We start from the raw sequence: 12,764 nt of genomic DNA on the forward strand, positions 1-12,764 counted from the left end.
CTCCAATACTCTTCACTTCCTTACAAACCACTGGATATGCCAAGGTTTCCTGTGCATTTGTTGTCACTCATGCACTCAGTAACCATCCCTAACACACACCTGAGGTTTTTACGAAGAGAAGTCGGGTCGTTTGCTAGCAGAGTGTTGACCAACCCAAAAAGCTGCATCACTCTTTCATCTTGACGAAGGTCTTCATGACCTTTCAGAAGGAACACAAACTCGTGCCCATTGCTTCCTGAAAAAGGATTAACAGGGAAAAGTTTACTCCCACTGAGCAAACACTAAAGAGTAAACACAAGGACACAGAAGAACTGAGAAGTTTGGCAGTCAGACTGACCAGACTACCGGAATGGAAATGCTGTACAAGTTTTACGCGACATATACTAAAACCAACTGTTTAAATACTGGAATAGCAAAGTACAAACTGCTTCCTCTTACCCATTAATGTTAGTTTCCTGGGCCGCTGCTTGGAGGTGATGACCTGAAGTGAGGGTGCAATGGACTGAATGCGGATGATGGGCTGGTTGGGATCGTATGTTCCTGGCACTGCCAATTCCAGGTCCCGGCACATTAAGAGTTTTGGTGACACGTATTGTAGTTCCAAAGAAGTGAGCTACAGAAGACAGATGAAACACAACCCCTCAAGCATTTCAGTTAAATCTCACTTAAACATCTGAAGAGCTCGTGCTGGCGAGGAGCCTAGAACAGTTCACAGTCAGCTGTCAATACTTCAGCTCTTGCCAAAAGGGCTGCAAAAGTAGAAAACTTGAAGCTTATGAAGCTTCTGAGCAAATTAAAAGCAGTTAATTCTAGAATACTGAATCTGAATGCTTTGAATAACAAGAACGCAGAGACTAGTATTGACAACATGCACTGTAACCCCATGAGAGAACTGTACTTCTCCCCCTACCTGAGGCAACTGCTTTGAGATACGCCTGAAAACGTGGTAATAGAGATCCCAAGCCTGGGTTAGGTCCTTGACGTTTCCTGATTTCATATACTTCCTGCACCACTCTTGAGCTTCCATGAGATCTCTGCCATAGGCCTAGGGAGGAAGTGAAAAACAAGAGAAACATTTCTACAGACTACAGTGGAACAGGTGGAGACCACTTAATACCAGTACAGTCTATTTTCAAATTCCATTGCAAATCCTTGACCTCACATTTTTTCATAGCGCGCCAAAACTAATGAACCAGAAATTCCTGGATCTAAGACAGGCACTGAGTGTTTTGGGCAACATTACTCCCAAACAGACTTCACAATAGGAGGCAACAGAATGAATAGAACATTCATTCTGTTGAATATTAATAGACCCTTTAACAGTAGGCTAACAAGCTCAAATGAATTTCTTTTGGAGACTTGAGAGAGATAATATCTTCAGTCTGTGCTGGTGGTTATCATGAAGCAAAGCAGAACGGAGTTAGAACGGTTAATTGCAAAGCTCTTGTATGTCTTCCAGATCTCATCACATACCCACTTGATAAAGACTAGGGCAATCTGTGCTGCTGTTGGCATGGAAATCCATAGCCACCAAAAGCAATGCAGACCCAGAAATAAATGAAAAGCAATGAAATCTAACAACATAATAATCTCAACAGCCCGAGTCTTTCTCTTAGAGGGCAGCAGTCCTTGGAACTCATCTGGGGCAGGAGGCTGTCCTGCCTAATTTAGAGGGCAAACAGAAGTTTATTTGCTGATACCTGATTGAAGGATGTCTCTTTTAAAGTCTGAGGCCCACGCTCCATCATAGCATGAAGTGGTTCCAGCACCTCAAACATTCCCTTCACGTTTCTTTCTCCGAAGTACAGACGAGATGCTTCTTCCAACCCTTCGTGCCACATCTCATGCCACAGGATTGCCACACGGATTAGCTCTTCACTTACCTATTCCAGATCAGGAAAAGAAAAGATAAAATACTCAAGAAAATCCCTAACCATTATGAATGTATGCTTAAAACTGTGGAACGACTTTCTCCTCCGATGGTTATGAAGTATTTCTTGCTGCCAGCTAGAGGGAGCTACAAAAACTCCCACAAGTTTGTTGTATCTTTTCCTGTAAGATGATGATCAGGCTTTTCTCACTGAACTTGTTGCCTCTGAAATATTGTATATATTTGTGTAACTTGGCCTAATAGCACTAGTTTCCATTTATGCATAAAAAGCTTGAGCAATTGAATTAAATTACACAGCAATTGAATTAAATGAAAAGTTTTGTTTCCACTTATCATTAAGCAAAAATCTCTGAAAAAATGACTCTTCATTTATTCCATCTTTATTCATGAGGACACACAAGAACTCTGCCTGAATGTTATGGCTCATTTCATGTTATTCTCTAGAAATTATACTGACATTAAGTTCTCCCAAATTAAAAAACCCCCAAACTTATAATTGAACAAAATTAACATTGAACAGTCATTTCTGTATTGTCATACCTGAAGCATCATATACCTTATGATACACTTAAGCACTCACCATCATTGCCTGCTGCACCAGTGTGTTACTGTGCTCACACATGTTTTTCAAGATCTTATTTGCAGCATTGTGGCGAGCAGTGGTTGTGGATTTAGATGCCACAGTCAAAGGATAGATCAAAGCCTACAAGTGATATCAACAAATAATAATATTTTAGGACCATACAGAAGAGTTGCATAAATTGAAAGATTAGCAGAACATTAATAGCAGTCTTAGGGTCAGACAAGAGAAAGTAGTTTTGGTTCTTGAGAGAGTTGGTAGGAATTTGCTGTTCAAAGTATTCCAATCCAAAAAGATTACAAGACTTTAATTCTCTGAACAGCAGATTGACTCTAAGAGCCTGTATCAAACCCAAAGAACAGAAAAACATACTCAGCATTTTGTGATTTTCCATGCTGTAGGAAGAAATTCTGGGAAAAACACCTCAGGAGCAGGCTCTTATCAGTCACTTACTGAGGTTAGATTTAAGATGACAATCTGCACTATCCAATTTTCTATTAGAGGAAGAGGACTTCCTCTGCAGCATGGCTCACCCACCTCCAATTTCTTTTTTTTAATTGAATAGGACTGAGGTGAAATTGTCACTCAGAACTGCAGCAGCAGCAATGCCCCCACTTCCACCTGCTGTGAATTCCATAGCAGGTAGCAAGAGCAGCGAGATGGAACACAGAAGAAATACCTTAACAGGAGACAAGGAATAGAAATTCCTTCCCTAAGCTACAGCTTACCTGGGGGTGGTACCGTCCAATATCTGTGAGGAGCTGATGAATGAGACGTCCTACTAATGGGCGAGGGGTGTCAATTCTTGCAATAAGCTGAGGGATAACCTAATAGTAAGGATAAGTAAAACAAACATCCCTGTCAGCTCACACACGCAGTTCACAAGCTGTTTTCTGCTCTCAGCCAGAGATCTCACAGTCTCTAAAGGAGATACGGGCCCATCACTCATTTTTGAGTCAGAGGACAACATAGCAAAGTCCCAAACAGTGCCAAAAATGCATAACAACTCGTTGAGATGAGAAATGTTCTGTGCAAAGCTATTATAGGATCTTCACATGGACAGAGCAAGACATGTCTTGGAAGTGTAACACTCAAATAAGAAATTAAGCCATTTTTAAAGACTCAAAGTACAAAGTAGTCTCAAAATGGACTCACTGTCGGGATTACATTGGAATAGCAGTGTTGTTTTATACTTGATCACTATCTTCAATTTTAAAATCTTTGGTCTCTTATTCATATGAGCTAGTCTACATATAAATATAGAAATTAATGCCAGAATGCTTCTTTAGTATCTGTTCAGAATTCTTGTTGAGTCAGTTACAAATCGTACTGCATGCACACTGCTCTTGCCACTCATCCAAGGAAGTGTTCAGCAAAGGATCATCCTGGGTAACTTGTGAAAGACCCCCTTGGGATCCCCAAGGCCTTAGTCCTTCGTGTTCCTTACCTGCAACCAAGTATCTATTTGGATTGCCTTGACCCCTTCAACCAAAGCTTCATTCACATCAGGCCAGTGACCATAATCAAACCATAGTGTAAGGACTCTGGAAGAAAGAAACATTCATTAGGAATGAAACAGAACAAAACAAAAATTATCATTCCAGTCAAATATCTTCAGTTACATTTACAAAAAATTCTTCTTCCCAGAACCAAACTAAGATAACCTAACAGGCATTAGTTGGAAGTTTAGCTATAACAAGAGCAGAAAAAAGGCTCTACCTAATCTTAAACTACCTGGCTTTATCAGCTAGATTTCGTTTACTATGGACTTTATTACATACCTGAGAGTGTCTTGTAGGTTGTTTCCTCGAGACAGAGATATGGATCTGAAGAAACCTTGCACAGCTGGGACTGTGTACATCAAGAGGGTCTTGGATAAATCCTTTTGGAATGAAATTGCTGCATTAGTTCTACACAGGAACACCAATCCAGAGGAATCCTAACCTTAGCATGGGGAAAGAGGGAGAACAGACCTAATCCACATTATAGTTGGCTTCCATTCATGCTCCCACAGACCAGATCACTCCTGGATTTTACTTCTTGCTTGACAAAATATATTTATATAGATCTGTATTTACATAGATCTTTCATGCTGGTCAGACTGTGAAGCGTTTTTATACCTCAGCTTGTTGGCTATATGCAGGCAAGCATGTCCACAAACCAAGCATACACAGTCTTCAGACACAGGAAGCAAGCTACTAAGTACCTATTTCTTTAGGTTAACAGGGAAGACTGATACCTCAGTGACTTTTTTCTGCACTGGAGATGGGATGGGACTGTTCTCTGTGCTCTCTGCATCACTCTCACTGTTGCTGCCCTCAGTGTTGGCACTGGTGATACTGGCACCGCTGGCATGACGCAATTTCTTCTTCTCATCTCTGGCCTGGTTCTGATGTTTGTAGTGAAGCACTGCTTCAAAATTCATCACTGCCCAGGCATGCCAGGCCTGCCAACAGGAGAGAAGAACTTCAAAAATGGTGAAGACTAATCCTTTCTGCAACTTGTACTGAGTATTAGGTAATAATTCAACCTTTCTGAATCTAGATGAGAAGCAATACCCTGCAGACAGCACAATGCTTTGCTTTCTCTAATCACTTAGAGTTTTTATTGCCTCATTATCTCAACATCACGGTGAGCTCTCAATCAAGAGCTCCATATTGGATGTTACAGTATCAAAAGAACTAAAAATAAATCACGTTACCTTCCCATACTCCTTAATTCTTCAAAGCTTAAGGAGGTGTAATAGGAAAAAGATAGAGGAGATGTGATCAGATTCACTCTCTCTCTGCTGTCTGAACCTCTCCTCACTGACCTTGTACCAGTTGCGATCGTGCTCTGTTGCAGCACTGTAGTACTGTAAGACTTTGGGGATGGTACTCTCATTGATGCCTTGCAGGTTCAGCTGCCACTCACCCAGTTTCAGGAAACACCTGGTTAAGCAAAGGGATTATTGACTCAGACACAACCTGAAATGAAAACAAAACCTGCTGGTTTAAGAGGCAGAATTCTTATCAGAGCCTGAAAAAAAATGTTTCATGTGCTAAACTCACTCAGTAAGCCTCTTCTACAGATGGAGTGCATGCACTTAACAGGTAAGGTTGGTTTAAACTTTATGGAACGAGGCTAGGGTCAAACTGTGTCCCTCATTTTTATCAGTTATAAAATGCACTTTAGAAGTAGCAAACAAAAGCATCAAAACACTTATTAAGTGATGATAAGACACACAGCATGTGTGCTGACTAGCTGTATTTATCACCATACAAACTAGCCTTCTGGAGAGACCAGGCACCAGCCAGCCAGCAGAAGTGCAGAGCAAATGCTCTTCCCCCAAGCCAGAAACCCCATTAAGCCATCTCCTCCCAAAGGAAAGAAAAACAACATTTTTTCCTGCAGTAGGGTGGGGCTGTGAAGCTCTGTGCTAAGCTTAATACTTTGCTCTCTCAGCAGACTCTAAATACCACAGTTACATAGCTGTTCTTTCAGTATTTTGACTTTTCCTGCAAGCCTTGTTCAAGAAAAATAAGTCATTGCTAACTTATTTTCCATGATAGTCAACCTGAAAATACTAAGACAATGCTGTTATCAAGTTTCCATTCCCATAAAACCAACCCTTCTTTAATGAGTACCATGAGATTTCTTCTTCAAATTGGAAATAACAGATCTGGTAACCACAGCTTTATGGAGGAAAACAGAGCTTATGAGATGCATTTCATTATAACAATATTTTAAGAGACCATCACATGCTTGGCACCCGATGCCCAAAGTACTGCTGTCAAACGAAGGGCACACACTGCCAGGCACAGATGTGCCAGGCATGTGGGAAGAGTTTCATTCCTACTGACTGAATCCCCTGAAAAAACAGATGAGAGCGATGCCTTCTGCCAGGGAGCCACAGAGCTGGAATAACACAGCCAGGTGCCAGGGACAAATATCAGCTTGTTTACACTGACGTGTCACAGTAACACTTCCTGAAATTATGAGATGAACAGTGATGAATATTGAAGGGGCCTTCTACCATCTAAATGAGAAATCTTTTTCCTCTCAATCAAAACGTGGGTCTCATCTAACACGTCTCATATGCATGGACCTCAGGACAGACAGTGTTACCACAGAGCTAAAAGGATCTGCCAGGACTGGGTGCTGACCGTGCCATAAGCTTGTGGAGTTCCTGCTTGTGCTGCTGGTCCTCAGTGGCAATAGCATGCTGTGCCTGCTGCTGCATCGTCTGCACGAAGTGCTGCATGTGCTGGAATGCATCGATCTGTAATTGGATGATGGTTGTGTAAGAGCCATGGGGGTTAAACAACATTTCGCATGTGGAAGACAACATGGAAATAAGTTTTCACCAAGAGCAAAAAATACAGTTTTGTGTTTTTGTGAAAGCTTCTTAACCATTTACATATCTCTGGAATCAATTTATGCCAGGTCTGTAACCCCTAATAAATGAACAAGATAAAAATTCTTAATTGCCTTATAAATCTGGCCTCTGAGTTGCTACATTGAGGAGCAAATAACTGCATCCTGATGCTCATCATGCATACAGTAGACAGAATGACTGACAGTAGTGCAAGCACTCAGATCTGGCAAGCTGGCAAGGTCAAGTATATGAGAATAAACTTCCAACAGCAGAGAATGTCCTATTACAGCTCCTGTAAAGTAAGATTCTATATATCATGCAGTGATATATAGAATGCAATTGAAAGTGTACATCAAAGAGTCCAGCAACCAACAGTCAAACGTTCATAGTGTACATACTGTGTCTGAATGGGTCACAACCATAACAGACTGCATTACAGATCCTAAGGAGCCTGCCTGTAATATGCTATGGCTTGGAACAGACAATTTGAGAAAATACTGTCTAAAGGAGAACTTGCAGCTTCCCTTCTAAAAGCCAGGCTTTGGCTAGACTTACAGTACATACCACAGAACCTAAACTTTGACTTATTTCAACAGATGAAAATCCAGATCTCTCCTGAAGTTGTTTAAGAAGTGCAAATGTGTTGCTCCTTTGCCAGAAGACTACAGAAGGCATTAATTCTAAAGTAACTATCAATATTTTGGGTGAAAATTCTTTGAAATTCCTTTGGGTGAATTATGGGGTAAAGAACTCTGAAAATTTAGTGAAAAAAAGCATGCATGCTTCAGTGGAAATAATTAGAGTAAAGCTCTTGCAAACTGCAAGGTCATTTCAGGTCAGAAACTGCAGAAGGTGCTATTAAGAGTCCAATTTACTTCTGTTCCACCTACAGGAATGATCTACTTTCAAGTGAGACAGCAATCACCTGCATTGAAATGCCTTATTTGTCCGGTTCAAATGTCAGCATGCACAAATCAGTTGTCATGAAAAAGGGTATTGGCTTAAGGCAAAATTCAAGTATCACATCATTAACAGGGAGGCGCCATTCCACAGGTAATAACTTAGATACTTCATTAGATGTAGGAGGGAAAAACAATCTTAAAAACAGTAGTGCTGTTGTAGCAGATATTTGTCAAAACATAACTGTGGAAGTCTCTATGTGCACAGAGCTTATGTGCTGTAGGAAAATATGAAATCATTCAGCAGGCAAGAGCTTGTGATTGCATCCACGTCTGTCTCTCTCTCTCATCTTTGCTGCTTTCCTTTTTTTTTTTTTCCTCCTGTCCTCATGGGTTTCCACATAATCTATAATAAACAGTTTAGTTTAAATATATTCTCTTCCTGCATCTTTTTTTACCTATTTCTTTATCACAGGTCAAAGAGAGAAAGGCATTTTCACTGAAAGAAGCTGGCAGGGAATACCCATATATTCCTGGGGTCATTCAAAGAAGTAAGAGACCATTACACTGCTTTACAAAGCCAACAGAACAGGGCCTCATCAGCAGCTCCTTCTGTTTTTTAAATTCAAATAAAGAATAGTTAGGTCATGGCCAGCATCCCACAGCAACAGCTCTGCTCCAGTGCTGGCAACCCCAAAGACAGAAAAAAAATCAAAAAAAGATGTGGCAGAATATGACAATAAATGAAGGCTTTAATGTATATTAAAAAAAAAAAGGTAAGTTACCCAGTCTGAGGCTTATTGGATTTGAGTATGTAAATTCTGTGTTGCAATGTCATAAACGTTCATCCCAGGCTCTTCAGTGCCAAATAGTTCCCCTGATAAAACCCTATGTACTTTTCAGCTGTCTTTCAGTAAGACATTTTCAATTGTGTCTTTAATAAAAGTTCTGCTTAGCAACTAAGTACAAATTGTTCTAGATATTCTAAAACTGGAAATGAAAGAACTCCTTTCTTTTTCCATTGTGTAGCCCTGACCATGCGTAAGATATGGAGACCTGGCAATCAGAGCAGTGGAAGAAAAGCTATGTGCTGAGCCTACACAGTAAAACTCTGGTGAGGAGAGAAGAGTTCCAATTGACTATTAAACTTAGCTGCCTTGGATACCTGATACTGCTTTAACAACAAATCTTCCCATGCAGAAAATAAAATCGGGCCAGGTTTTCTCTGTCTAGTGAGATTTAAAATAAAAAGCTTGCCTTTAAAATAATGATAAGGAAAGAGACTAGTCATTCTTTTTTTTTTAAAAAGTAAAACCTTCACTCTTGTCTTTGTCCTGTGCAGGTTATGAAGAGCTGAAGTGTATGGCACTGCACAAAAACTGAGCAGCAAAACGCAGAGGGTGCAACGTTGTTCTGTACCTTACGGGCGCTCTTCCACATGTGTTTCATGTATGCATAAGTCACTTGGGGATGTACTGTTGGCAGTGGGTGATCCAGCTGGCGGGATGGATCTACTCCCAAGAGCAGGACAAGTGTCTTATGGGCCAAAGCCTGGAGGAAATTACAAACATTACAGAAAAAAAGAAGTTAGAACAAGCTCATCCTCACCTCCATCTCATATTCACTGCAGAATTGCCTGCCATTAGAAAAGCTAAACCAGCAATACAAAGCACAGATGAGCAGCCTTTTTACCACTTCCTGGACTCAAGAATACCACATCATAAACCATATATATCTTTACTGGAACCTGAGCATTAAATTACCTTTTGAGAAGCCAATACAGAGGGTGAAGTCTGTTTCAAGTATTTTTTGTAATAAATCTAGTGGTGAATATTGAAACTGAATTGTAGCATTTCTTGATATTAACATCACTGGCTACAAGCCAGTTAGAAGAGATCAGCTGTTTATTAACGTGTTGTAGAGATTGCTAATGCTCACCAGTCTCCCACTCTTGCCACACAAGCTGGCATACTTCAGCCAAGTTCTCATGTCCTCATGAGGATTCACAACAAGAGACCGAACCATCAATATTCTCTGCCAGTCTTCCACAATCCGTTGACAGCCCTAGGAGATAAAGGAAGAAAAGGGGTTACGGCTGTATATTCAGCCTATTCCACAGAGCCTTAAGTCTTAACTCAGAATCTGAAGGGACTTTTCCCAAGATGGATAGACTTCAGTCGCCATAATTTACAGCAGGCCAATATAAAAAAAAACTAGCTGGCTATTTCTTCAAACTGTTGTGTGTGTAGCATGTTAAGTTCCTAGCCCTTACAGCCTGCAGCCCACAATGCATGGGAAGTCAGCACAGTGCTTGCAGTCCAGTGATATTCCCTAAAAGAAGAGCTTCTCCTCCAGGAGAAAAGCTTCTAAAGAAGAATGTGTCCAAAATCATGGAAGTTATTTGTGCAGTTCCAAACCATGTCAAATGTTTTGTTACTCTTCTCAACTCAGCTTTAACGTCTGCTTTTGGTTTAAACAGTTACAAACCCTATACACAGATACTGCTTGCCTAGCTCATGCCTGCCTGAAGGGAAAGGCCCAGAACACCTGGTCACATCAGGATGAGTCTGCATTTCAAATGTTTGAGGATGCTACAGGAAAGTAGAATTTCAGAAAGGATGGAAATGACCAAATTCAGTGACCAAATACCTCAGAGTTAGCAGTGATGCTCTGAAGTTAGTATTAATCCAGAGACAACACAGATTTTGAGGTAAAAAAGAGAATTCCCAATGGCAGCAAGCTCCTTTGCACCAAAGCATCTGTTCCTTTTCCTTATCCTTCCCCAAAATTGAGGGCTGGGAAGTTAGACAAAGTTGTTTCTTGACACCCAAGTACACAATGCATCCAATTGGCATTTGAAAATTATTTAAAAGAAGCTGTAAAATGTGTAAGAACTGCACGTACTGCTTTTAACAGCTGTATTCAGACATTACACTTCCTGTCACACACAGTTTCTCCACCCCAGTGGAATGCTCCTGAGCTCTTACAGACAGGAATGCAGATGAGAGACTGAAGCTTTTGTCACAGCTTCCCAAACAGCTAAAAAAACATGCAGCAGAAACAGTCTTTCATAAAAAGGCATATAGAGCAGTGGAGAAATCTGCAAGGGGAGAAATTCCTTTTCCATACAGTCTATAAAAATTTATAATTAGAACATTTTGCCCTATGTTTGTTTTTTGTTGTTTGTTTTTTTCCTTTTAATCCTTTCCAGGGATCAGAGTACTTCAAGAAAAGAACAATCTTTTACATGTATGTGAATTCTCTGTCTGGTTTTCCAGTATTGTGAGAGAATTTGCTTCTCCTTAAAATGCAGCCAGACAGGTAAAAAGTTCAAACCAGTTGAACAGGAACCAATATTTTCAGGTGAGGTCCAACACTGGGACAAGCAGCTCTGGAGGTGCTACCAGCATCTCTGCTTTGCACACATTCATTTCAAGCTTAAATCACCTATTTAGGTGTCACATATTTAGACACCTCAGGCAGACTAACCTAAAAATCCACAAGGACAACACAAAGGAGACAGAAAGCAAACAGCCACGTCAGAACACATGGTGTTGGACTGGAACAAGAATGAACAGCTGAGCCATCACGCCGACTTCGAAGGAAGCTGTTCAGGCTCAAAATATCAGCATCACCATCCTCTACACTGATGTACCTGCAGTCTTTCCCACCATATCTGGCGGATGATCTCACGACGTTCTGGTACAAGTTTATACTGGATAACTTCTTCCAGCTCTGACAGCATCTGGCAGGATACCATCGCCTAAAGGAAACAATCACATTCCATCCTAATCACTACAGAACAAATCTATAATTAACAAACAGCATTTTGGCACCCGAATCTTAGGCCCGTGAGCTTTCCCCAGCAGGTAATGGACAGACTGCTATAGACTGACATTTAGATGACACACCATTTGCAAATGGCAATTCTCACTTCTTTTGAGGGGTAGCATTCATTTAATTGTTTAATTAATCCTCAAGCAGTCTTATTCTCTGACAAGAGTCATTCAGCTCATAGTCTTAAAAAGATCTTATGTTCGATACTAACACTAGTTAAAAAGTTTTACATGATTTCTAGGGATATTATAAAGCAGCAGTGAGGAGAATGAAGGCTAAGAGTGAGAACTTACTCCATAGGCTCGACTGTAGCTCTCGCCTGCCATGGCAGTCAGCTCAGCATCGAGCAGATCTCTGGCCTTGTCAATGCACTGAAATAAAATAAGATTTTGGAGTGAAGATGGGGGTGTTTTATCATGAGTCAACTGCTCAAACTGATTTCATCTCCTGAACAGAGATGGCACTGTTCACATTGTCCAGCAAGGAGCAGGAAAGGATGTTACGAGCTGGAAGAACCAACAGGAAAGCAGCACTTAATGGGAGGTATAGGAGGAAGAGGTTTATTTATCACCTGAACAGCTGCAAAGTTTGTCCCTCTACAAAAGCCTGCAGTACCTCTAATCCTACTCTCATTGTAAAGATTATCACTGAAAACATTCATGGAGGAAAACAGAAGTTTGCATTTCAGTGCAAGAGAGTCAGCTACAGAAAGACTCAAGAAATGTCTTTCTTAATTCACAATGACAGAAAGTGGTTTTCACTGTTTTATATAAGCAGGTTTTTATGAATTTTACAGGATCTGCAAATTCCAATTCTCTCACTGCAACTAAGGCATGCTTTTCAAGCATGAAATAAATCCTCTTCTGGTTCCAGTCATTACATAATCTCTTATCTAGAGTTTTTCCTGTTTAAAATGTTGAAGGTTAATCACAAACCCTTCCCCTTTGAATGCCTGGATAATTCTACTGTGCATATCATTCAAAAACCTTGTGTGTGGGTTTTGACAAAGCAGACTGAACTCCTTTATCTAAGTTGGCAAGTCAGAATAGAATTCTGAGAAATGCTACTTGAGCTTCGTTGGAAAGTAAACAAGCAGCTTCACATCTACAGGGGGGAAAAGTATCTCTGTAAATCTCCTTTGTGGCAAACGTGCACACCAGTACAGCTCTACTTAATGGAGCCATTCCTTGCCGTGATTTC

The 12,764-nt window shown here is 40.6% G+C and overlaps 1 protein-coding gene across 2 annotated transcripts in view; it reads right to left on the reverse strand.

Annotated features, from left to right (window-relative positions):
- Positions 1-12,764, reverse strand: part of MTOR (mechanistic target of rapamycin kinase) — a 61,302-nt gene that overhangs the window by 7,387 nt on the left and 41,151 nt on the right. For both annotated transcript variants that reach the window (XM_048967640.1, XM_048967641.1), the window contains exons 33-47: positions 11,858-11,935; positions 11,383-11,490; positions 9,666-9,791; positions 9,147-9,278; positions 6,617-6,732; positions 5,284-5,401; positions 4,711-4,917; positions 4,253-4,353; positions 3,919-4,015; positions 3,200-3,298; positions 2,472-2,594; positions 1,701-1,883; positions 911-1,045; positions 439-613; positions 100-235 (exon numbers count right to left, since the gene is read on the reverse strand). In XM_048967640.1, coding sequence (XP_048823597.1) covers positions 100-235; positions 439-613; positions 911-1,045; positions 1,701-1,883; positions 2,472-2,594; positions 3,200-3,298; positions 3,919-4,015; positions 4,253-4,353; positions 4,711-4,917; positions 5,284-5,401; positions 6,617-6,732; positions 9,147-9,278; positions 9,666-9,791; positions 11,383-11,490; positions 11,858-11,935 — 1,934 coding nt within the window. The remainder of the gene's footprint in view (positions 1-99; positions 236-438; positions 614-910; positions 1,046-1,700; positions 1,884-2,471; positions 2,595-3,199; positions 3,299-3,918; positions 4,016-4,252; positions 4,354-4,710; positions 4,918-5,283; positions 5,402-6,616; positions 6,733-9,146; positions 9,279-9,665; positions 9,792-11,382; positions 11,491-11,857; positions 11,936-12,764) is intronic.

This window comes from Lagopus muta, chromosome 21, assembly GCF_023343835.1.
Source record: "Lagopus muta isolate bLagMut1 chromosome 21, bLagMut1 primary, whole genome shotgun sequence".
In the NCBI taxonomy this organism is placed as follows: domain Eukaryota; kingdom Metazoa; phylum Chordata; class Aves; order Galliformes; family Phasianidae; genus Lagopus; species Lagopus muta.